The 26,931-nt window shown below is 42.2% G+C and overlaps 1 protein-coding gene across 16 annotated transcripts in view; it reads right to left on the bottom strand.

Moving 5' to 3' along the window:
• AOPEP (aminopeptidase O (putative)) overlaps nt 1–26,931 on the bottom strand; it is a 407,649-nt gene that overhangs the window by 326,190 nt on the left and 54,528 nt on the right. For all 16 annotated transcript variants that reach the window (XM_062208534.1, XM_062208541.1, XM_062208543.1 and 13 more), the window contains exon 3: nt 22,155–22,321. In XM_062208534.1, coding sequence (XP_062064518.1) covers nt 22,155–22,321 — 167 coding nt within the window. The remainder of the gene's footprint in view (nt 1–22,154; nt 22,322–26,931) is intronic.

Below are 26,931 nucleotides of genomic sequence, written 5' to 3'. Positions count from 1 at the left end.
TGCATATGAGGGTCTTAAAAACATTCATGGAGGGGCTGGCACTGTGGCTCATTTGGTTAATCCTCCGCCTGCAGCGCCAGCATCCCATATGGGCGCCAGGTTCTAGTCCCGGTTGCTCCTCTTCCAGTCCAGCTCTCTGCTGTGGCCTGGGGGGTCAGTGGAGGATGGCCCAATTGCTTGGGCCCCTGCACCCACATAGGTGACCAGGAAGAAGCACCTGGCTCCTGGCTTCGGATCGGCGCAGCGCCGGCCATGGCAGCCATTTAAGGGGTGAACCAACAGAAGGAAGAACTTTCTCTCTGTCTCTCCCTCTCTCTGTCTATAACTCTACTTGTCAAATAAATATAAAAAAATTCATGGAAAATGCATGCATGGCTTTCAAAAAATGTTTGCACCAAAATAGATACATTTTAATTTCACTCTAGTACAAACTTTTTGAAGCACACTCATATGCTTCCATAAATGAAAAAATATTGATCTAATTGACATGATGATAGGATTTGGGGAAGAACACCTGTATTATGAGGTAAGAGGAGGACAGGGAACACTAAATCCTTTTTTTCCCCCAGAAACCTTTTATTTAAGGAATACAAATGTCATGTATTTCATAAATACAACTTTAGGAACACAGCAATTTTTCCCACTGTATCTGCCCACACTCCCACTCCACTTCCTCCTCTTTCTCCTATTCCTATTCGATCTATTTCCAATTAACTTTATATTAACTCTATAGTAAGTAAAGAGTTCAACAAATTAAATGAAAAACAAAAAACAACAGCAGCAACAAATCCTGTTCCTCAACAGTAGAGACAAGGGCTATTAGAAGTCATTGTACCTAAAACTGTTAATTTCACTTCTATTACCTTTTAGGTGCTCTATTAGTTACCACAGATCAGGGAGAACATATGGTATCTGTCCTTTTGGGCTTGGCTTATTTCACTAAGTATGATTTTTTCCAGTTTCATCCATTTTGTTGCAATCAACAGTATTTCAATTTTTTTAGCCACTGTGTAGTATTCCATGGTGTACATATACCATAATTTCTTTATCCAGTTTTCAGTTGATTCCATTTGGGTTGATTCCATGTCTTAGCTATTATGAAGTGAGCTGCAATAAATACAAGGTGGTACAGATAACTCTTTCATATGCAGATTTAATTTCCTTTGGATAAATTCCAAGGAGTGGCATGGCTGGGTCACACAGTGGGTCTATATTCAGATTTCTGAGACATTTAGATGTCTTCTACAGTGGCTGTACCAGTGTACGTTCCAACTAACAGTGGATAAGGGTACTTTTTCCCCCACATCATTGCCAGCATTTGTTTTTTGTTGATTTATGTATGAAAGTCATTCTAATGGGGATGGGTAAAACCTCATTGCGGTTTTGATACGCATTTCCCTGATGGCTAGTGATCCTGAGCATTTTTTTCATGTGGCTGTTGGGGAATCTGGATTTCCTCTTTTGAAAAATGTCTGTGTAAGTCCTCTGCTCATTTAAATAAAACACTGGCCATGGGTTTGTCATAAATTGCTTTGATTGTATTAAGGAATGTTCCTTCTATTAGCAAGTTTTATCAAAATTCCTTCTGTACCAAGTTTTCATCATGAAACAGTATTATATTTTATCAAATGCTTTCTCTGCATCTATTGAGAAAACCATATGGTTTTTGTTCTTCAGTTTGTTAATGTGATGTATCACATTGATTTGTAATGTTGAACCATCCCTGCATACCTGGGATATACCCCACTTGGTTCAGGTGAATGATCTTTCTGATGTGCTGTTAGATTTGATTGGCTAGTATTTTGTTGAAGATTTTTGCATCTATGTTCATCAAGGAAATTGCTCTGTAGTTCTATTTTTCTGTTGTATCATTTTCGGGTTTAGGAATTAAGGTGATGCTGGCTTCCTAGGAGGAGTTTGGGATGATTCCCTCACTTTCAATTATTTTGAATAGCTTGAGAAGAATTGGAGTTAGTTCTTCTTTAAATGTCTGGTAGAAAGCCATCCAGTCCTGGGCTTTTTTTGTTCAGAGGGTTTATAACTGGTTCAATTTCTGTCTTGGCTATTGGTCTGTTTATTGTCTTCATGGCTTAGTTTAGGTAGGTTGTATGTGTTCAGGAATCCATCCATTTCTTCTAGGTTTCCAGATTTGTTGGCATACAGCTCTTTATAGTAATGATTCTTTTTATTTCTGTGGTGTCTGTTGTTACATTTCCTTTCCTTTTTCATCTCTAATTTTATTGATTTGGGTCTTGTCCCTCTTTTTTTTTGTTTGGTTAGTTGGACTAATGGTGTTGTCAACTTTATTTTTTCAAAAAACTGGTTTTTCATTTCATTGATTTTTGTATTGTTTTCTTGGTTCAAGTTGGTTTATTTCTTCTGTAATTTTAATTATTTCTTTTCTCCTACTAGTTTTGGTTTTGGTTTGCTGTTGTTTTTCTAGGTCCTTGAGATGCATTGATAGTTCATTTATTTGGTGTCTTTCCAATTTCTTGATGTAGGCACCAATCGCCTACTTTCCACTTTTTTTTTTTTTTTTTGACAGGCAGAGTTAGATCGTGAGAAAGAGACAGAGAAAAAGGTCTTCCTTCCATTGGTTCACCTCCCAAATGGGTGCTACGGCCTGTGCACTGTGCCGATCCAAAGCCAGGAGCCAGGTGCTTCCTCCTGGTCTCCCATGTGGGTACAGGGGCCCAAGCACTTGGGCCATCCTCCACTGCCTTCCTGGGCCACAGCAGAGAGCTGGACTGGAAGAGGAGCAACCAGGACAGTAATCTGGCACTCCAATCGGGACTAGAACCTGGGATGCCTGTGCCGCAGGTGGAGGGATTAGCCAAGTGAGCTGCAGCACCGGCCTACCCTACTTTCCTCTCAACATTGCTTTTGGGGGTCGGCGCTGTGGCATAGCAGGTAAAGCCAAGTGCCAGCATCCATATGGGCGCCAGTTCAAGTCCCAGCTGTTCCACTTTGATCCAGCTCTCTGCTATGGCCTGAGAAAGCAATGGAAGATGGCCCAAGGCCTTGGGTCCCTGCACCCAAGTGGAAGACCTGAAAGAAGATCCTGGCTCCTGGCTTTGGGTTGGCACAGCTCTGGCCATTGCAGCCATTTGGGGAGTGAACCAAAGGATGGAAGACCTTCCTCTCTCTCTTTCTCTCTGTCTCTCTCTCTCTCTGCCTCTCCTTCTGTCTGTGTAACTCTGACTTTCTTTTTTTTTTTTTCTTTTTGACAGGCAGAGTGGATAGTGAGAGAGAGAGAGAGACAGAGAGAAAGGTCTTCCTTTTTGCTGTTGGTTCACCCTCCAATGGCTGCTGTGGCCAGCTTATCGCACTGATCCAAAGCCAGGAGCCAGGTGCTTCTCCTGGTCTCCCATGTGGGTGCAGGGCCCAAGGACTTGGGCCATCCTCCACTGCCTTCCCGGGCCATAGCAGAGAGCTGGCCTGGAAGAGGGGCAACCGGGATAGAATCCAGCAACCCAACCGGGACTAGAACTGGGTGTGCCGGCACCGCAAGGCGGAGGATTAGCCTGTAAAGCCACGGCGCCGGCTGTAACTCTGACTTTCAAATAAAAAAAGAAATCTTTAAAAAAATCACTGCTTTTGCTATATCATATGTTTTGATATGATGTACTGTCATCTTCATTTTCAGAAGTTGTTTGATTTCTTTTTGATTTCTTCAATGACCCATTGTTTCCTTCAGGCACATGTTGTTCAGTCTCCACATGTCTACATATGTTCTAGAGATTCCTGAGTTGTTGATTACCAGCTTCATTTCATTGTGGTCAGAGAAGATGCATGGTATGATTTCAATTATTTTGAAGTTGCTGAAACTTGCTTTATGGCCTAGCATGTGGTCTACCCTAGAAAAAGTTCCATGTACTGGTGACAAGAATGTGTATTCTGCACCTGTAGGATGAAAAGTTCTGTAGGTATCTGTTAGGTCCATTTGGTCTATAGTGTCAATTGACTCTGTTGTTTTGAAGTTCAGTCTGATTGATCTGTCTATTGCTGAAAGTGGAGTACTAAAGCCCCCCCATTACTACTGTATTGGAGTCTGTGTCTCCCTTTAGATCATTAACATTTCTTTTAAATAGCTAGGTGACCTGTAACTTGGTACACATACATTTCTAAAAGTCATATCTTCCTGTTGAATTGATCCCTTAATCATCACATAGTGCCCTTTTTTGTCCCTTTTTTTTTGTGTTGAAGTCTATTTTGTCTGATATTAGGATTGCTACACCAGCTCTTTTTTGGTTTCTGTTAGACTGGAATATCTTTTTCCAACCTTTCACTTTCAGTCTGCATGCATCTTTGTTGGTGAGATGTGTTTCTTGTAGGCAGTGTGAGATGTGTTTCTTGTAGGCAGCAAATAGATGGGTCTTGTTTTTTAATCCATTCAGTCATTCTGTATCTTTTAACTGGAGAGTTGAGGCCATTTACATTTAAGGTGACTATCGATAAGTAACAACTTGGCCCTGCTGTTTTCACATAAATATTTCTATTCTTTACTTTGGATCTTCTTTTTACTTTTACTGGGATATTTTCTGCCTTCTTTCATTGTGATGATCATGTTTCTGTGTGTAGCACATCCCTAAGCACCTTTTGTAAGGCTTGATGAGTAGTGACAAATTTTTTCAACTTCTGTTTGTTATGGAAGGTTTTTATTTCACCTTCATTCATAAATGAGAGCTTTGTAGGGTACAGCATTCTGGATTGACAGTTTTTTTCTCTTAAGACTTAGAATATATCTCATCATTCTCTCCTAGCCTGTCAGCTGTGAGTCTAATTGGAGTTCCTCTGAAGTAATTTGGCATTTTACCTGTGCACATTTTAAAATCTTTTCTTTATGTTTTACTGAGGAGAGTTTGACTACAATGTGTCACAGTGAATATCCTTTCTGGTCATGGTCATGTCTATTTGTTCCATGTGCTTCCTGTATTTGGACATCCCTTTCTTTCTCCAAATTAAGGAAATTTTCTGTAAGTATTTTACTAAAAAGGCCTTCTAATCCATTTTTTTCCACACCTTCAAGAACTCCTAAGACCAGTATGTTGGGTCATTTGATAGTATCCCATGAATCTCCAACACTGTTTTTTAGTTTTCTAATTTCTTCTTCTTCTCCTTTTTTTTGGTCTGACTGTAAACTTTCCAGAGATTTGTGTTCCAACTCAGATATTCTTTCTTCTGCCTCTCTTAGCCTGTTCTTAAGGCTTTCCATCATATCTTTTATTTGTTCTGTTGAATTCCTCATTTCCAATATTTCATTCTTATTTCTTCTTTAAAAATCTCAATTTCACAGTAAAAATTTTCATTCATGTTATGTATGGATTTCATTAGTTCATAAATTTGCTTCTGATTACTTCTAAGTAATCCTACGATCAATTTTTTTGCATTCTGTTTCTGGCATTTTGTTAATCTCTTTATCTTCACATTCTAGTACTGAAGTATTGTGTTCTTTTGGGGGCATCATGTTGTCTTCCCTGTTCTTGTTTCTTGAACTGCTGCTTTTATTATTAGGCATTTACGGAGCTAATTGTTGCCTCTTCCCACCGTGATGGCTTTTATCTTAGTACTATGCCTCTGTGGCTTATTCACTCTTGCAGTGAATACCCAGAGGCATGTGCTGGGTGTGGTCAAGGAGCTCTGTTCAGTGCTCCAAGGTCAGGGGAGTGTCCAAGGTGATACCCAAGTTGGGCATAGTAAATCTCCTCTTTTTTTTTTTAAATCAGAGGGGAAGTCTGTTCTGCTCTTTTGGCATATTCTCATGCTCACCTCCTCTCCTCAAAGGAGACCAATACATGGGTGCTAGCCCCAGTGGGTGCAGTATTCATTCACGCTGACAAGAACCACAAAAAGGATCTGTGCAGTCCTCTGTGCAAGCATGGATCCTGCAGCAATGATTCTCACCACAGAATCAGGGAGCCCCAAGCATGTGGAGCTGTGCACATTGACTGCCCAAAGTCCCAGCCACACCCTGCGCACTTCCATGCAGCCACAGTGTTTTCACAGTCCTGGCACACAAGGCTTCCACAGTCACAAGCACCCAGCCCCGTCAGTTCTCCCAACCAGACTCAGGCATCTCCTCTCTGCTGGTTGTTGGGTGCACAAACATGAGCCGGTACAGCTGTTATGTATGTCCAAAATCGCACCTGCCCTCTCTCAGCTAGTTACAGGATACCAGTGCCAGGTGATCGGAGAGAGAGAAACATGCCCCTATTTTTTCCCTCTAGGTTGACAGGTACACTGTCTCCCACAGGGCTCCTAGCTGGACTCACGCCAGGTTCCTCCCACAGCTTTATTGCCAGTGACTTGGGCTGCTGCAGTCTGGTCTCACCTCACTCCAGTGCTGGTGCTGAGGATCTCAGCTGTTGGGGTTCTGAGCTGTGTGTGCCCACACCCCCATGTAGGTCCACAGCGTCCCTCTCACTTGAGTGGAGTTTCCTCTGATGTTTTCTCCCTAATGCTTCCCTGAGATTGCACTCTCACCACTTTTTAACTATCTTCCCCTAGACTACAGCAGTAAGCTCCCTCCCTATTCTGCCATCTTGAAAAACCTCCAGCATTAAATCCTTAACTGCCAAGGTGGAAAGACTGACCCTGAACAATCAAGCACTCTACTGAACAGCATGGAGGTGAACATCAAATTATTAGCTCAAGCAGGTGAAAGTGATTACTTCAGCTGGAGAAATGGTTTGGGTGGGAGATACCCAGGGCTGGTATTTGTGGAGACAGTGTAAGAAAATCAACAGAATTATTTTGTTCTTAAATACTGTATTTTTAATATAAAACAATTATAATTAAAAACAATTTATTAAAAGGTAATCTTTGAAAACCATATTTTGGTTCTGGGATACTATTAAAGTGGTAAAATGTTAACTAGGAAGAAAGAAAGAGGCAATTCAGAGATAAGGAGTAGGCAGGCACTGCCCACTACTCTAGTGAGTAAAACATGATCTATACACAACAGGTTTCTCCCCATGTACGCAATGAATTTTTGATCTGAGGTTTCACTGTTCTTGCACCAAACTCACCTAGTACCTATAACAGATGAGACTTGGGGATATAGTAGGAACTGAAACTACTTCCAAGCAAAAACACTGTTAATGCAACAGGGGGTCACCAAGAATCCCAGTCATAAGAGGGCCCAATCACATTGTGGCCCAGCACCTTTATTAGAATCTCAAGGTGATGGAAGGAGGGCACTGGATGCCACAAAAGGACACAGCAGGTGGAGAGGAATGGAGATCAGCAATTTTAAAAAGTCAGAAATATTAAATGACTTGGAGTTTGGAACAAGAGCAAAAGTGGTAACAGAACCAGAGTTACCTCCATCAAATATGCTTGAAAATTCTCGTTGTTCCCTCACAGTCTTCTTTGAAGTTAACTAATGGACAAAAGAGTGATTTTTTTTTTTTAGGAAATATATTGAAAATATCACCCAAACCCATGACTTCCTCCTATACAGTCCCCAAGATTTTTTTCTTAGATGTCTAAAGTTCCTCTATTCCATGGAGCTCATTTATAATAAACTGTTCAATACTCAACCTTTTATTTTATTTGAGAGAGAGAAAACTCTCGGTCATGATTCACTCCCTCAAATATCTGCAACGGCTCCCAGCTGGGGCCAAAGCTGGGAACCAGGAACTCAATGTCAACTCAACTTCAATCATCACTGCTGCTTCCCAGGGCCTGCATTAGCTGAATTTGGTGTCAGGAGTAAAGCCAGGACTTGAACCAAGGTACGCTGATGTGGGACATGGGCATCCCAACTGGCAGTTTAACTACTGGGCCAAACACCTGTCCCCAAGGTGTGTCCAGAAGCTGCTTCTCAGATCCTGGGTGAATGCTATCCTGGGTGAATCACCAATGGCTTCCACTGCTCTGAGGAAGCCCATCACTTGCACCCTTGTTCGGCAGAAAAGTCTCTTCTGAACTGTCTATTCATGGATTGTTCCATTGAGCCCAAGCTCACATGAAGACGCTCCACTGCCACAGGGAACACCTGGGCCTTATCGTTAAATCAGCCTGCAAAAAATACAAATCACAAGATGGAAATATTGTCCCAGATGGCAGAGCAGGCATCCCAAAGACAAAGAGAAGTCATTGTTGGCTTCTCTGTTTTTGGGATAAGCCTACCTTGGAAAGAGAATTGATGAGGCTCTCTTTGTTTTGAGAAGATCCATTGGTGGAGTTCCAGCTTTGCAACCTGACAGGTGACGTTCAATTCCCTGCTCCACACTTGCCAGTCCGGACACATTACTTAATCTCTCTGCACATCAGTTTCTTTATGTATAACAGGGGAATAATCACAGTACCGACCTCATAGGCTTAGGTGAGGATTAAGTTAGAGAATATACACAGAAATCACTAGGCAGAGTAATTGGCACATAGTAAGTGTTCAAGAAACGGTAACTGCTGTCACTGTCATCACTGTGATTGCTGTCGTCATCATCTGCGTGATCTGCAAGCTCTCAGCTTCCAGCTGCCTCCCCTGTTGCTCTGGCTGATGTTCTGCAGGCAGAGGCCAAGCGTGTTGAAGGTATGGCTGCCACATGTGCATGCAAACCCGGGACCTGATGAGGCCCACATATGGGGTTTTAGGTTGAGTGGCATTAAAATGCAGAGCACACAAAGCGATCAATTTAAGGAAAATGACAGCCCAAAGGGGGCATCCTGTATGACTTCATATAGAATGGGCCATTTGGAGACTATTTAAATGGTGTTTACTTTAAATGAGCCATCCTCGATGGAACAGTGAATGCTCTCACTTTGCTTTTTGATTCAATCCACTTGCACGAGACTCCCTCACTACACCAGCTGCAAAACAGAGAGAACATGCCGTACTCTCAAATGGAGGTTTTACTCAGCAGAGGCCAGAAGCCCTTCACCACCGGATGATTTCACAGCCAGGCCACGATTCATGAGCAAGGTCAACAGAAGAGGGACAATAAGAAGGGGCCCCAGAGGCAACAGTGCTCCCTAACTATGCGTAGGTGAGCAGCCACACTGTGAGACAGATTCTGGAGAGCTACAGACTTCTGACCTCCTATTCAGAAAGGGATCAGAGCTCCTACAGCACTTTCTCAAGTTTGAACATATTCAGAGGGCCAGCACTGGGATGTAGCTGGTAAAGCGGCCACCTGCAGCTCCAGCATCGGATATGGGCACCAGTTTGAGTCCCAATTGCTCCACTTCCAATCCAGCTCCCTGCTAATGTGCCCGGGAAAGCAGTAGAAGATGTTCAAAGTACATGGGCCCCTGCACCTACATGGGAAACCTGGAAGAAGCTCCTGGCTCCTGGTTTCAGTCTGGCCCAGCCCTGGCAGCTGTGGCCATTTGGGAAGTGAACCAGCAGATGAAAGATCTTTCTGTTCCCCCCACCCCATAAAAAAGAATAAATTAATAAATTTAAAAATACCATATTTAAGGGGGAGAAGTTCTCATTCTTTAACTGTCTCACTAGAGTGGCAGATGCATCATATGAGATACTATCACAAGTAGGAGCTGCTACAAGATCCAAAATAGACACGTTCATCTCCAAAACAGGACTGGAATTTTCTTAAAGAAGACTGTGTTTTTTGCAGGTAAAACAGGATTGGAAGTCACAAAAAGTAGTTTAAAATATAGTACTGTTGTTGTTGTTATTGTTTTAAAGATTTATTTATTTTGATAAGAGTTACAGAGAGAGAGAGAGAGAGAGAGAGAGAGAGAGAGAGGTATCTTCCATGTCCACAAAAGGCAGTTCTGGTCCAGGCTGAAGACAGGAGCTTAATCAGAGCCTCCCACATGAGTGGCAGGGGCCCAAACACTTGGGCCATCCTCTGCTACTTTTCCCAGGCCATTGGCAGGGAGCTGTGTAACAAGTGGAGAAGTGGGGATACAAATTGGCACCCATCTGGGATGCGGCATCCCAGGTGGCAGCTTTACCTGCTATGCACAATGCAGGCCCCCAGAGAAGTAGTTTTTAAAGTATCTTAACTATTAAAGAGAGTATTAAACAATTACCTTAATTCCTTTCTCACTGACTACTCTAAAACTGTGCTCTGAATGGTTCTGAAGCTTTTACCTCCTTAAGGAGACACAGTAGTTAGCAGTGAGAAGCGAAAAAGGAAGAACGCCATGGAGCACTGAGCTCATGGGGAGGGAGAGAGAACTTTTTAAATCCAAAACCTGAGAAATACTGCACTCATTATTTGAGAAAACAATTTTTATAAAAGGAAAAAATAAGGAGAAAAAAAATCAAGATGTTGTAGTCATTCTTTTACACATCAGCCATGCCCAATAACAATAAATAAGATACAAGATTTATGGGAAGCCAATGTTGTAGTCTTAGGAGAGTCTTAGGAGAATCTTGGATAAATTCCCTCGTCAGAGCACAAAGACAAAGCCACACCCACATCCCACACCCCATTCTGCTCCTGCATAGGCTGGGCAGATGGTTTCTCTTTCCGCAGTGAAGCATCTCGCAGACCTTCCTGTGTTTAGTTATTGTTTCCACTGAGAATTAAAACAGGCCCTTGACTGCTTCCCATCAGAAGCATCCTCCACTCCAGGTTAGACAAACACCACAAAGCACTGCACTGACACATGCAGTCATTTAACGTATTGTATTTCTTTCCTCGATCCTTCCTCAGCCCCTGCTTGTCTCCCACCTCAAGATGGCTTCTTTCTCTAGCCACAATTCCTGACTTATCAGGTTCCTGCTCAAACTACTCCATAAGTTAAGGCTGTTTGGGAACAACTCTGTATTACAAGTTCAAGACACTTGGTTGACATTATGTATAAGAATATGTGTATTTGTAAGTGTATACAGACATACCATATATAATGTACATGCTATATACTTAAAATATATATGTATATATACGTATAATAAATGTAATATATACAGGGCCCGGCGCTGTGACATAGCAGGTAAAGCCACCACCTGCAGTGCTGGCATCCTATATGGGTGCTGGTTCAAGTCCTGGCTGCCCCACTTCTGATCCAGCTCTCTGCTATGGGAAGGCACAAGAACATGGTCCAAGTGCTTGGGTCCCTGCACCCACATGAGTCACCCAGAAGAAGCTCCTGGCTCCTGGCTTCAGATCAGCACAGCTCTGGCCATTGCGGCCATCTGGGGAATGAACCAGTAGATGGAAGACCTCTCTCCCTCTCTCTACCTCTGTCTCTATAACTCTGCCTTTCAAAAAATTAAACAAATCTTTTAAAAAATATATAAAATATACACAAAAAGGAGGAAATACTCCCAATCTGAGCCACTTTCCCCACTTGCCCACCTTCTTCAGTGCTTGAGTTTTTCAGCAAACTCCAGCTTTTTCTGTTACTACTGTTTAGATGGCAAGTCTACAGTCTGATTTTCTGAGGTAGTGTAAGCCACTCTCTTGAATGCCCATGGTGTGACTTTCCCTAGCTCTTTTCTGCTATTGCTCAAGGGTTGTAGCCGGCACCAAAACAAAGGAGACAGTAACGTGCCCCTGGGCCAGAGGCACCAGTGCCACCCAAGCAGGGCAGTGTACCAGGTTGGGCCACCACCTCGCAAGGACGGATGCCACCGAGCAAGGTTTCCGGTTTCCTTCCCTGCAACATGGCAGCGCCTCAGGCATAGGGGACCCAGGAGAGAATGACCTTCAAGACCATTCCTTGAATTAGGTAAAAGAGCGCCACCTACTGAACGAAGAACACAAGTGCCTCTGTAGGTTTGGAGGTCTTCCTTGTCTGTTAATAGAATACCTGAAGCTATACAGCACAGCAGGTTCATTATTCCAAGTCTCACTGGCCGTTCTGACCTAGGATGCAGATGACTGAGGTCACCTCAAACTAAAAATGCATCAGTGAACTGGACACCAAACAGTACTGTTCCAGAGAGGCACAGGTAAACTTTTAGCACTTGACTCACCATGAGAACATTTATGATTGTCAAGTCCAAGAGGAAAATCCATGGCAACAAGAATTGGTATATAGACATGCCTGACAGAATCATCACTACCCAGAAAAAGTCATAATGACTTCCACATACGCTGCGTATGGAAAGTGCAGGACTGGGAAGACAAGTAAGAGATAGTCAACAACAAATCACGAAAGAAAAGAGTGAACTGACAGAGATCTAGAACGTGCGGTCATTGTGTAAGACCATCTGAGGGGTACAGCAGAGTGGAACACAGGGTCCTGGCTCACCCGCAGCTTCCCAATGAGAAAGGATGAATACGTTTACTCTGCACTCCTACCCCTTGTAAACACATGTATGTAACTGTACCAACCCAGAATAAAGTTTCCCCAGTTTTACCAACAGGGAGCTTTCTCTACCTTGCATTCTCTCTTTGTGGGGGGAAAACACTTAATCATAACCATTCCTAAATAGCTTCTAATTTACCATTTCCTTCTACGTCATTCCTGGTTGCAAACTGTGGGAGCAGTCTAAACAGCATTGCTCATTTTGAGCCATCAAGAGGGAGGAAAAGTTGGCTTTCGATTGCACACTGGAGGGTCTGGACCCTGACATCCTGGCTTTTTCCTGGAATTTCCCATACAAAGTATACAGAAAGCGAATGTCAGAGACTGGGTCTATTGGGCAGGACACAGAGTAGCATTTTGCCCAGAATGAAGTAATGTCTACAGTTTTACTTCTGCAGAGAAAATTGAAATCAGATCCTATGCAAGGGCACATGTAGTTTTTAACACCTTTCATTTGCTCATATGCTTTTCTTCCTTCATTTGGAAGGAGCTTTTAGCAGTATTATTCATTTACCAGAGGCTTCCCACAAAAAATAGAAGCAGGGGCTTTTATTTTTCTAGGAAGTAGGAATACACTAAATTAGACCCTGCAAAAACTAAACTAACCCCCCCCCCCAAAAAAAATTACCAGAGGAAAACAATAATGTCCTAAATCAATTTTCTTTTAAAATTTATTGTAGCTGGAGAAAAGACATAAACTCTAATTAGGAGTATGATGAAAAGAAATTCTTTGAAATCCCTTTTGTCACTATCAGTGGTGGTTTTCAATGTTCCTTCCATGAACGTAGTGCTTCCATCTCATTACAGAGACCTCATTTATTCAACAAATAAATACTGAATACCTATTACATATAAGGTATTGTTCTGGGCATCAGGTCTTTGTGCTCAACAGTTTAGCTACATATGGGTAGGGAATACAAGGCCAACAGCAACACACAAGATAACTGTTTCTGTCTGCCCAAATGGCATTATGCTGAGGAAGCTGAATAATAAATGAGTCAAACAAGTTCATCTAAATCTATAGTCTTGGCTTAGCTTTCTTGAAAAAATAATGACTACTCAGCTAATAAAATTCTTATGACATGGCCATTACTCTACAACTCAAACCATTAGCCCTCTTTTTAAAAACAGGTCAAATGATTTCCCTCGAGGAGCAAGGACTGGAGGTCCGTCTGATTCCAGTCCCCGCACAAGGGTCGCTGTCATTTCTGTCACTGTTATCTGTTCCCAGGTGCTTTGCTTCTTTCAGGAAATCAGTTTGCACCTGGCAGATGTGCTCATCCGGCTGATGCGTCACTGTGGTGGAAACTGTGACTTGCTGGGCTGGGTTTTGCCGCTCCTGTTTTTGAGGATAGCTCATCCTTCTAAAGGGCATTGTGCACAACACAGCGGAGGTCCTAGGGGACCCATCTACCAATCTAGAAAACATGAGTTAGGGAGGAAATGGTATCATCTTGCATTCGCATACCCTGTCTCTCTAAGGAGGGCAGATACATTTGTAGACATTATTCCATCCTCACGGCAGCCCTCTGGTTTCTGGCAAAGAGCTTCATCAGCACTATTTCCTCTGATAAACCCCAGTTGTGGGCTGCAGGAGGAATTATGGTACTAAGCCCAGCATTCTTTCTCCTTGTCTAGCTCAGTCCTCCCTCAGTTTGAATTGGTAAAGTCTGTATCATATGAAGTATACATGGTATGACCATAAGGATTGCCCCATGAGTATACCTTTATTATAACTGTACCCTCCACTGGCAATTCTGGAAAGAAAAAAAAAAAAGGTTAGACCTCTCACAGATATAATCCTACAGGTATGAATATTCTCCATGAAAATTCTGAATTCTTGTTTTAATTTTTTGATAATCTTCAAATAAATAGATGGGCAACAACAAAAGACACATATACAATCAGAAAATTTTTTCCTGTAAAAGCTCAGGTTGCAAGCATTTTAGGCTTTGTGGGTCATTTGTTGCAAATATTCTGCTACTGTAGCACGAAAACAGCCATAAACATTGGCCATATCAATAAACTACATACAGAAAACAGGCAGTGAGCTGGATTTGGCCAGTGGGCTACAATATGCTGACCCCTGATGGCATCTTCATATAACTGAATACTGCCAAATTATTTCAGAGTTCAAATCTGTGAAACGGTGCACATTGACATTAGGACTGCTATAATTATGTAGAGATAATGAAAAAAGAACCTAAAGAGGGTACTTTTGGCTAGGCAAAGGCAAATGACATTACAACGTGCTGTGTAAGTCAAGGTTTTATAGCAGATTAAAAAAAAAAAGAGGTAGGGGCTGGCATTTTGGTATAGCAGGTAAAGCCACTGACTGTAAAGCTGGCATCCCATATGGACGCCGGTTCACATCCCAGCTGCTCCACTTCTGATCCAGCTCCCTGCTAATGGCCTAAGAAAGGCAGTGGAGGATGGTCCAAGTGCTTGGGCCCCTGCTACCCACATGGAGAAGCTGGAAGAAGCTCCTGCCTTCAGCCTGGCCCAGCCCCAGCAGTTGTAGCCATCTGAGGAGTGAACCAGCAGATGGAAGATCTCCCTCTCTGTCTCTCCTTTCCTCTTTGTAAGTCTGACTTTCAAATAAATAAATAAATCTTAAGAAAAAAAGAAGAAGTGGTAGAATTCCATGGCCCAGCGTAAACCAGTTGTTCCATCTCAAAAGAAACTGCATGTATCTGTCAATACCATATTCATACTGTGAAAGGCAATTTCTTTCAGTAAAGTGCTTGTATTAATCTTTATATTAAAGATGTTAATTTGAATTTTATTGATTCTACAGTTTGGTCTACATTTAATTTGTTAATTTAGTTTGGCTTTATAGATGTGTAAAAGTCATAGAGGCATACTGAGTTTATCTAGTCTTAGGCATATAGCTTTGCAAATTCCATTCTAATATAAATAGTCTAAGTCAACCCAGTGAATCATTAGAGCTTTTTGTTCCCCTAAACAGAAAAGTAATGCTTAAGTTTGAGAATCACTGCCAATCCTGAAGCTTACATCTGAACTGCAAGGCCAAACCATGAATGAGAAAGCAGCCCTGGGGAAGTGGGGGTATCGGGAGCCACACGGCATTCCGGGAGGTATAGTTATCAAACAGACACGGTTCTGTGCTGCAAGAGTCCGGATAATCTGGGACTGCTGAAATTGGAGTGTTGCATACACACAATTCATTCAGTCTGTCGGGGAACCAAACAGGGGGTGGGGTGTGAGGAGGATGCCATGTAAGTCCAACAGAACCCGGATAAAGGAGCTGCAGTACGGGTTAATCCTCCACCTGAGGAGGGGGTTCAGCTGGCACACAAGTGGACTGCGACTCCATACATTTGATTAAGCCTGTCAGTATGCATTAGAGAGGAAAGCCATGAGATTGTGGGGAAAAACGCTGCAGAATGAAGATGAAAGAAGACATCATTCTAAGCACTCAGAAGAACAAGCTTGGGAAATTAATTTACTGCAAAAACCAAAACCAGTTTAGGAAACTGACACTGTCACTAGGATGAAGACATAACTTTCATGAATAATAGTTAAATGCCATGAGAAGAGAAGAGGCTGAAACCTGAGTATATAATAGGTGGAGGTCAAATGACAACAGACCAGAAGATTTTTTTTTTTTAAATGAAGGCTCAAAAGGAAATTAATGTTACAATAGCACAATCTCAATCTGTAATTGAATTAGTAAAGAACAAAAATGTCACTACGGAAAAATCGATGGTATACAATATAAATGTCTTTTCATACATAAGCTACACTGACTGAGAGAATAGATTTATAAGACATGTATCTGACAAAAGGTTTCTATGTACTTGTATAAACAAAACAAGCAGAACAACCCACATTTAAAAAACTGGCATAAAGGGTAAGGCATTGTGGTACAGCAGCTTAAGCCACAGCTTGTGGCACCTGCACCTCATATCTGAGTGCTAGTTCAAGTCCCAACTACTCTGCTTCCAATCCAGTTTCCTGTTAATGCTTCCTGGGAGGCAGCAGATAACGGCTGAAGTGCTAGGGCCCCTGCAACCCTGTGGGAGACTTGATGGACTTCTAGGCTCCTGACTTCAGCCTGGCCCAGTCCTAGCTGTTGTGGGCATTTGGTGAGTGAATCAGTGAATGAAAGTTCTTTCTTTGTCTCTGTCGCTCTGCCTTTCAAGTAGATGAAAACAAATTTTTAAAAAGTAACATTTTCAGGGCCAGCATTGTGACACAGCAGGTGAAGCCACCACCTGCAATGCCAGTGTCCCATAAGGATGTTGGTTTGTGTCCCAGTTGTTCTCCTTCCCATCCTGCTCCCTGCTAAAGGCCTACGAAAAGCAGCAAAAGATGGTCCAATTGTTTGGGCCCCTGCCATCGGTGGGGGAGACCTAGAGGAAGCTCCTCACTCCTGGCTTTGGCCTGGTCCAGCCCTGGCCACTGCAGCTGTCTGGAAAGTGAACCAGTGGATAGATGATCTCTCTTTCTCTCCTCTCTCTGTAACTGACTTTCAAGTAAATAAATAAGTCTTTAAAAAATAGCATTTTCAAAAATGGCAAATGACTTGAAGAGATGCTTTCTCAAAGGAAAAAATAAGAATGTACAATAAATACATGAAAAGGTGTTCAGTATCATTAGTCATCAGAGAACTGCAAATTAAAACTACAATGAGATGCTATTTCACATTCAGTTGGAGAGCTAAAATTAAAAGGACTGACAATACCAGCTGTTCACAAGGAGAAACTGCAACTGGAATTCTCACACCTTGCTGGGAGAAATACACAATGATACAATCACTCTGAAAGCAGTTTGGTAGAAAGGTAGAAACTTACATACTTACCATGTGATCTAGCAGTTACATTCTTGGGTATATACACAAAGGAAATGTTAAGACCTATGTCCATAAGACAACTTGAACATGAATGTTCACAGTATTGTGAACATTCATGTTCAAGTTGTCTTATGGACATAGGTCTTAACATTTCCTTTGTGTATATACCCAAGAATGTAACTGCTAGATCACAAAAAAAAAATATATATATATATATACATACATATATATATATATATATTTTTTTTTTTGACAGGCAGAGTGGACAGTGAGAGACCTCCAATGGCCGCTGTAGCTGGCACACCACGCTGATCTGAAGCCAGGAGCCAGGTGCTTCCTCCTGGTCTCCCATGGGGTGCAGGGCCCAAGCATTTGGGCTATCCTCCACTGCACTCCCAGGCCACAGCAGAGAGCTGGACTGGAAGAGGAGCAACCGGGATAGAATCCGGCGCCCCGACCGGGACTAGAACCCAGGGTGCCAGCGCCGCAGGCAGAGGATTAGCCTATTGAGCCGCGGCACTGGCCATTCACTGCATATTTTTCAAAATGGCCAAAACAATACAAATGTTTGGGACCAGTGCTGTGGCATGGCAGGTAAAGCTGTCACCTGCAGTGCTGGCATCCCATATGGGAACAGGTTCTAGTGCCAGCTGCTCCAGTTCTAATCCAGCTCTCTGCTATGGCCTGGGAAAGCAGTAGAAGATGGCTCAAGTCCTTTGGCCCCAGCACCCATGTGAGCAATGCAGAAAAAGTTCCTGGCTCCTGGCTTTGGATCAGCACAGCTCCAACCATGGCAGCGAATTGGGGAGTGAAACAGTAGATGAACACTTTCTCTCTCTCTCTCTCTCTCTCTCTCTGGCTCTGCCTTTCAAATAAATAAATAAATCTTAAAAAAAATACAAATGTCCAACAGGTGAATAGATAAATTGGTTTATTCATAAAGATTTATTCATCAATATATATGATTTTTTTTAATGTGGAAGGATTGTTTTTTTGTTAAAATATTTATTTATTTGAAAGGCAGAGTTAGAGAGAGGTGGAGGCAGAGAGAGAGAGAGAGAGGGAGGGAGGGAGGGAGTGAAGGAGGGAGGGAGAGAGAGAGAGAGACAGAGAGAGAGAGAATCTTCCATCTGCTGGTTCACTCCCCAAATGGCTCCAATGGCTGGAGCTAGGCCAACCTGAAGCCAGGAGCCAGGAGCTTCTTCCAGGTCTTCCACGTGGGTACAGGGGCCCAAAGATTTGGACCATCTTCCGCTGCTTTCCCAGGTGCATAAGCAGGGAGCAAGATAGTAAGTAGAGCAGCCAGGACTCAAACAGGGGCCCATATGGGATGCTGGCACTATAGGCAGCAGCTTTACCAGCTGAGCCACAGCACCAACCTCCAAGGTATATATTTTAACAAAACTACTGACACCCACAACAATGTGTGTGGAGGAATCTCAACATGACTCTGACTGAAAAGAGGCAGACACAAAAGAGGACACGCTGAATGATTCCACTTGTATCAATTATTACAAGAGGTAAAACCAAGCTAGAGTGACAGAAATCAGATCAGTGGTTAACCAGAGTAGGGGTAGGGGGGAATGAACGCAAGGGCATGGAGAAATTTCTGGGGTAATGGAAACCTTCTCTGTCATCATAGGGATGCTGATCACATACACATGTATGCTAGTATTCACCAAGTTTCATTGAGTAACACATTTTAAATGTATGCATTTATAACATGCAAATAACACATTTATAAAGTTCATTAAAAACAAAAGTACAGCATCTAACTTCATTCTAGAAAATTTTTAGTTACATAAATTAAAAAAAATTCTGTGACTACTGAGGCAGGAAAATCAGACTGCCTCCAAAGAATTAAAAAAAAAAAAACTATCACATTTCTGGGGCATGCATCTGGCCTAGTGGTTAGAATATAGGTTAAGAGTCCTAGGTTCAATACCTGACTCCAGATTCCTGCTAACGCAGACCCTGGGAGGCAGCGATGATGGCCCAAGTGATTGGGTTTCTGCCACATGTGTGGAGACTTGGATTGCATCCCAGGTTTTCCTCAGGCTGTTGGAGACATCTGGGGAGTAAACTAGCAGATGGGGGAACACTTGCACTCTCTTTCTCACACTCTCTCTGCCTCTAAAACATATTTTTTTAAAAAAAGAAAAATCATATTCCTTCTCAGAAATCCTAAATAAGAAACGATGGTGATGGACAGGTAAGTTGAATGACGTATCTTACCTATTGTGGATAATGCTGCAAGGAACATGGGACTGAGCTATCTCTTGGACATACTGACTTCATAGACTTTGACATATACTCAGTAGTGCAACTGCTCCTCAAAGGAAGTGACATAACTCTATCTCAACACCTTGCCACCACTTTCATCGAATCCTCATATATTTATTCAGAAGAGAGTATTTTAACACTCCATGATCTGTGGATTATACAATGGATACTTTTCCCTAATTTTTATTGCTAGCTCAGGCATTTGTGGCTATAATAACTTCATCACAATAAGGATAGATTTGGATGTATTTTTGAATAGTATCATAGTCTTTCTCCCAACAGTGCTGAGGAACTGTGGCTAAATAAATTCAGTAGCAGGTGTGGACAACAACCATGGCTTATATTCTTATGAAAAGGTGGATTAAGATCTTTAGAAACTTTGAGTACTGGAAACATTACAGAATCTTCCTCACTCACACCTCACCATTTTTTTTAAAAAATATTCTAGCTAGTAGGAGTAAGGGTAAGAACATTAAATAAAGTTTCTATGTTTCTCATTAAAAAAATCAACTGCAACTTAAAAATAACAGTAACAATATGATTGGCTTTCTCCCAATGCTTTACAATTTGCAAATTTGCAAACATTGTGTGCCAATTTATAAAATTTAATTTTTATTTTTTCTTAGTTTACAGTTGTGGCTTCATTTGGTTATGTTATACTGCCCTAATAATCTAGTCTTATCATTTTGGAAAGACACAGTTCAGTGTTTTTTAGCTTTGAAAATATAAATCTACCTTTTAAAAGTTTTCATAATTTATTTTCATCCACATGAAAGAGCGACAGGGAGAAGGAACGAGCAAGAGAGAGAAATTTTCCAACCGATGGGTCACTCTGCAAATGCCTGCAACAGCCAGGCCTGTCAGGCTGAAGTCAGGGTCCTGAAACCCCCTTCTTGGGCCATCATCCACTGCCTCCCAGGATGTATTACTAGGAAGCTGTACTAGGAAGCAGAGCAGCCAGGACTTGAACCAGCACTGTGATATTGAATGTGGACATCTCAAGAAGCAGTTTAACCCACACTGCCATAACACCAGTCCCTGAAAATATATTTTTGATTATTATATAAACCATGATTGAGACTAAGGATCAATTAAAGTTTAATTCTCTACTACCAACAAAATACTAAAAAGAAAATAAATATTTTTTAAAAAGTTTATACCTATTCTAGAATTATTCATAAGCAATACAACAAAAAGCCAATCTAAACATGAGAGGAATCAGAAAAGAAACTTTAGGTCCTTCTAGAAAAAAATATGGTAGGTATGCCTCAATCTACTGAAAGATGATTCAAGAGCTCAAGAGTGAAGACGGTCTAAACACATAGTTTGAGTGTGATTTGAAACTGAATAAAATTATAAAACAATAATAGGAATTCCTAGAAGAAAATATAACACAAAAGCAAAATAGAGAAATAACATAAGTCCCCCAAATCCTAAATTGTATTAGTTAAAATTGAAAATGTAAGTGTGGAAAGAATGAAAAGCAAATGTCCATGAAATTTCTTATTTGATATCAAGTCCAGAGATATTGGTTATCTGAATTCTGAAACACCCATCTATGGAATACTTACAGTCAACAAAATAATGAGGAAGCTCTTCATGTTCAGATATAAAATATCTATAAGAAGAATTTATTCTAAAGGGAGAAGCATGATGCAAAATTGTGTACAGAGTACCATGATTTATGCAACAAAGGAAAATAACATTATACGACGGAAACTGGTAACTTGGGTTGTTTGGACGAGAGGATACTGAGTGGGAAACCAGAGCAAAGAGACTACTGCCATGGTTTGTCCTTTGTCTCTGCACAAATGGCTTGCGTAAATGTTAGCTACTTTTAAAAATAAAATTTTAAAACATATTATTTGTTTTGTTTTGCTTTTACTTTAAGAATCAAGTAAATATTCATTCAAGACCTTAGTACACATGAAAATCTAGCTTACAATAAATAGGGTATCACCAATCAGAAAACATGAAAAATGTTCAAGATGAATTTTGAGTCAAAAAAGGCAGAATACCCACTGCTATATGCAATTCTGGAATGATAATATGTACTATAATATAGATTTTAGGTAATGGAGATACATGCAACAAAATGCTCGCCATCATTTTCTGTAAAATTATTTACTATTTTTACTTTTCTGTATATTTGAAGTTTCTGTAATAAATGTGGGAGGGGATACTCTATTTTAAACAAGGAAATACAACTACAAAAATTTTACCAGGCATGAATATATCCAAGATCTAAACTGAAAAGAGTTTATCATCACAATAAGTAGTAAGTCATGGATAAATCCTTGACAGTGCACTAGCACTGGCCTTCCTTTCTCCTATACCTCTTTGGTTCAGAATATCATGCAGGCAAATAGTGGGTAGAACAGATCTTTTACCAGGAATAAACACAGTGGGCCGGCCAACAGGAGCGCTATCTCTAAACATCACGAATAACCACGTCCAGACACACCATGGCCACACCGCAGATAACTCAAACGCTATGGTGTTTCCATGACACATTCGCCTGCCCAGAAAGTCTTCAACCAAGACCACCCACTTATGGCCCACAAACCACCATGTGAAGGTTAACTGCTGGAATAATCTCTGAATTGATAATTCTGGCATGAAGAGCCCCGAATCCCTGGTCCAGGCTCCTAAGTGCCCCTCCCCAACTCCTGCTTGCTTTTTCTGGCAGGATATTTTACAGTAAGTTCATATCCAACCCAATTAATAAAGGAGTTCTTTAAAGTTTAGAAAAACACTGCTTATTGGGTTCCTGGGTCCAGCATGTGTGTGATACATAAATAAGCAAAGAACACATGTACAGTACCTTCTCGAATCTGTGTTGGCTTGGCAGAATTTTCCCCACTCATTAAAACAACAAAGGATGCAGCTGCTCGAACTGTAGCCTGCCATGTTGACATGGCAACCGGTGGCTCCTGGCATGGAAAAAGGGCCCTGTTGTTTATGGGAGATCCTATAGTATAAACACATGGCCTGCAGAATAAAGACAAAGAAACAAAGGGGAAGAATCTTTAAAATGAGTAGTCACTTTTCTCACCACCAATGGTAGTGAAGGTTAAGTTGAGCTTTCAGAGGGAAAACATTTGAGGCTTTGTAGTTGACTAGTTTCAAGGCATATTGAACTGGAACTGCCAACGGCTGGTTACATGACTAGCTGAGTGGTTATTTCTCCCATATGAATTACTTAAATATGTAAAGAGGGATTATTTTTAAAGGAGGAAAATAATTTTGAACAAGGTTTTAAATACAAAGTCTGCCAAGTTATAATTTACATTACCCTTGCCCCTTCCCTGAGGCCTTTATGCCTTCAAAAGAAAGAAAAAAAGGTTTTAGAGACATTCTTACAAACCTTTTGGAAAGTATTCTGGAAAAGAAAATCTGTTTGGAGATCACTGAGATATTAATGCTTGGAAAAACAAGCTGGTGGTCTCAAATCCAGTGCTGGCGGGCAGATATCCCCAATGTTGGAAACCACCATCTCAAATGGAACCCTTGTGGGAATCCTTGTGTGGAGGCCAAGAACAAGGGTTGGCGCATAAACAGCACTGTGGGTCACAACAACCAGGACTGTGACGGGAAGGCCAAGTGTACAGAGACATTACCAAAGCAAGAGTACGAAACCAAGGGCATGACGTTAGGACTTGTTCTGTTGCAGCCGAAAAACACAAACTCACCCAAACCAAGAAAGATCCTTTCCATGACTGAGTCATGGTTGACAAAGAAGGAAAAGATCGACAAGATCAAAGGAATCCATTCTTTAGATACCACAGAATAGAAGGCACATGACTGATTCTTTGGGTAAACATCTTAGGAAAGAGTTTCAAGTTTTTGTTTTTCAGGAGTTGTAACAAATATGATGTTGTTTTAATCAGCTTGATTTACAGAGTAAATAAATAAAGCAGAGTGCTACTTCTTTTGAATAAACTGATTTTCCATTTTCATTAACATCATTATAATTGAACAGCTGTAGTGCTCCTACAATGTGCAAGAACACACAAATGAAGTTCTTGCTCTGTCAGTCATGGCCCAGAAGCTGAAGAGAAACCTGACTAGGTCTTAATGGAGAGATAATTTAATATAGGGAATTGGTTATATAAATGACAAAAGAGCTGAGAAACAACCAGAGGACAGAGTTTAGTCACAGCAGAAGTGGCTGTTACTTCCCAAACAGAAGGTGCTGGTGTGTTACCATGGCAGGGACCCTCCGGCAGACTCCAGGGTCAAACTGGGGACTGTCAAACAGAAGCTAGGGACACAGAGGACATTCAGTCACACCAAAGCTGCTAAAGAAAGCATGGAGGGGCTGGCGCTGTGGCAAAGTAGGTTGATCCTCCACCTGCGGGGCTGGCATCCCATGGGCACTAGTTCTAGTCTCGACTGCTTCGATTCCAGTCCAGCTCTCTGCTATGGCCTGGGAAAGAAGTAGAAGATGGTCCAAGTACCTGGGCCCCTGCACCCAAGTGGGAGACCTGGAAGAAGCTCCTGGCTCCTGCCTTTGGATCAGTCCAGCTCTGACTGTTGTGGCCACCTGGGGAGTGAACCAGTGGATGGAAGAAAAAAGGAAGGAAGGAAGAAAGCAAGCAAGCATGGAGAAGAGAAGGAATACCTTGTTTCTTTGCCAAGTCCCACTCTCAAATCCTCCATCAGTGCCTCCACTGGCCAGAGCTACCAGAAAGTCCTAAGACAACGGAACCTGAGAAATGTAGCTCCTTCCCATTCAGAGATTATAATAAGAGAAGAAAATGAACCTTAGAGCAAACAATTTACTGACAACCATGGTAAAGTCCCTTACCCTCTCTGAATCACAAGTGAACAGGTGGGAAAGGCAAGGAGGTGAGCTCCACTGTCTATTCTGGTGAAGAAGTCTGATTCTGAATCCTGCTGCTAGACCCAAGAACAATCAGCAAGTTCCAGAGAAGACCCAGAATCTCTCATTAATTTCAGAGAGTTCTGAGCTCCCACCCTGATCTCCTTTGGTCCTTGGTTGATTGACTTAACGTTAGGTTAGCGAGGGCTGGAGTGGCAGCCACGGTTGTGGCGGCGGTGGTGCAAGGGCTCCTGTAGCAGCTCAAATGGCTCAGGTAGGTAGGTAGGGTCAAGGCATGCTCAGTTCTGAAAATTCTACCAAGTGTTTTGATTTTTCTCAAAAAGTCAGTGTAAGAGAAGGGTTCCAAGAAAGAAAAGTATTGTCAAAGGAAAGGAAGTGTCTTCCCACTGCCATAGGACAAGTATTACTTAGTCCTCCTTCCACTGACAATGGCAGACCCTGAAAAACAAATCTTTCTCTCACCAAAGCAGAATGGAATCCCAAGAGCTCCAGGAAGCCACTTCCAATCCACATAGACTTACAGGTTAAACCTACTGGTCCTGCTTAAAGGGAAATCACAGGCCCTTGTCTACAGACCTCCAAAGATGTTCTCTGCCTGGTGCACAGGGAGAGGGGGAGGGGGATGGCCCCATACCGTGGGCTGAAGTCCTAAAGTGCTAAGGCCAAATCTGAAACAATCTGTGTTCTCAGCACCCCACTTGCCTAGGGTGATTCTGGTATTACAGGTCTCCCCTCTCCTGCATGGGAAACACATCCTCCACAAACGACAGAGAGAAGCAGCAGTCAGCTCCTGAGCTGCCCTCCAGGGACCACTGCCCCATGGAATTCATACCCCGCACACTGCCTCAGGGTTGGTCTCTGCTATGGTTTGAACAAGATTTAACTCCTAAATTCATGCAGACACTTAAACCTCACAGCCATAAGTTGATAGGACTAAGAGGGTGGAAACTCCAGCCAGTCGTGATGCTTAGGCCTAGTGGGAGACTTCTAAGTCAATGGGGATGCATCCTTGGGAAGGGGCTCTGAAGAGTCAATTGGCTGGAAAAGCTGAGTTGGGCTCAGCCATTCTCTGATCACTGGCCCACTGTGTGATCTTTCCTCCATAAGCACACCCTCCCACCATGTAACGCTCTGCACCACCTCTGGACTCTGCCAGATGCCCAACCAATGAGGTGACAGAACCCCGAAGTGTAAACCTCCAAAACTACTAGATAAGCCAAAATAAACTCCCTTTACAAGTCATTTGTCTTAGGTATATGATTTGATTGTAGTAACAAGCTCACTAATATAGTCTGTTACCTATGGGATATGACTGAACTGAGGGCTTATCACTTCTGAGGTTAGATTATTACAAACACGCAGCTTTTGTCTTAGGAGTTCTTTACTCTTCCTCTCATTTGTTTGAGAGGAATCCAGCTGCTAGCTATGCATGAGGACACTCAGGCAGCCTAAGAAAGGGTCCACAGAGTGAAAAACAGATTTGTGGCCAACCGTCAGTGAGAAACCGGGGCCTGTAACAACCATGTGATCGCGTGAGAAAGGATTTTCCAGCTCCAGTAAAGCCTTGAGATGCCTGCAGTCCCAGCCAACAGCTTAACAGCAACCTTGCAAGAGATTCTGCACCTGAACCACCCACCTAAGTTGCTCCTTGATTTCTGACCCTCAGACACGTGGAAGCTAACAAATGTTTGTTCTTTTTAAAAATTTATTTAAAGACTTTATTTATAAATTATTTGAGAGGTAGAGTTACAGACAGAGAGAAGCGTCTTCTATCCACCAGTTCACTCCCAAGTGGCCACAACTGCTAGAGCCAGGCCAATCCAAAGCCAGGAGCCAGGATCTTCTTCCAGGTCTCCCATGCGAGTGCCCAAGCACTTGGGCCACCTTTTGCTTCTTTTCCAGGCCATAGCAGAGAGCTGGATTGGAAGAGGGACAGCCAGAACATGAACGGCATGTCGGCATCACAGGCAGACGCTTAGCCCACTATGCCACAGTGCTAGCCACAAATGTTTGTTCTTTTAAGCTGCTGAATTTTGCAGCTATAAGTAACTAACAGAATGTCCTGAGGTTCCTGGCCCAAGTGATATATTAGTCAGCTTTTTGTAACCATAATAAAATACCTGACAGAAGCTACTTATAAAGGAAGGAGGTTTATTTCAGCTCACAGCTTTGGACATTCTCAGTTCAAAATCTGCTGGCCCCATTGGTTCAGATGCTGCTGACGTTAGACATGGAAGATAAGCAGATAAGGGATCCCATGGTGAACCAGAAAGCAGAGTGACTGGGCCTAACGAAGGCATTGCAAGCCAACCCTTTCATCAAGGCCACACCCTCAGTGATCTAAGAACCTCCCACTAGGCCCCACCTCTACCACAGTAATAGGATTGTTTCTATCCTCTCAGGACCATTAACCTGTGAATTTGGGGTCTTAACTTTCCCACGAGATCAGAAGCCAAATCTTGTTCAAACCATAGCAAGAGACAAGATTGATGATAAAGCTATTAAACGAGAACTCAGGAAGGCACAAGGCAGAAAGAGGGCATCCACCTCTTCAATTTGTCTATAAAGGGCTTTACTCATCATGTGGCAGGGGACAGTTTCATGGACACAGAAACTGTGTCTTCCCAATCCCAAACAGTGTAGTGCTCAAAAATGAGACTGTCTGAAATCAGACTCGAGAATATTTGGGAAGGATGATTTCATGCAGTGGTAAGTATTGATATTAAAGGCAATTTTGAGTCTGGGTGCTACACAT

The sequence above is a fragment of the Lepus europaeus genome, chromosome 12 (genome assembly GCF_033115175.1).
Source record: "Lepus europaeus isolate LE1 chromosome 12, mLepTim1.pri, whole genome shotgun sequence".
NCBI classification, from domain to species: domain Eukaryota; kingdom Metazoa; phylum Chordata; class Mammalia; order Lagomorpha; family Leporidae; genus Lepus; species Lepus europaeus.
This window is presented reverse-complemented; position numbering and strand designations above follow the sequence as displayed.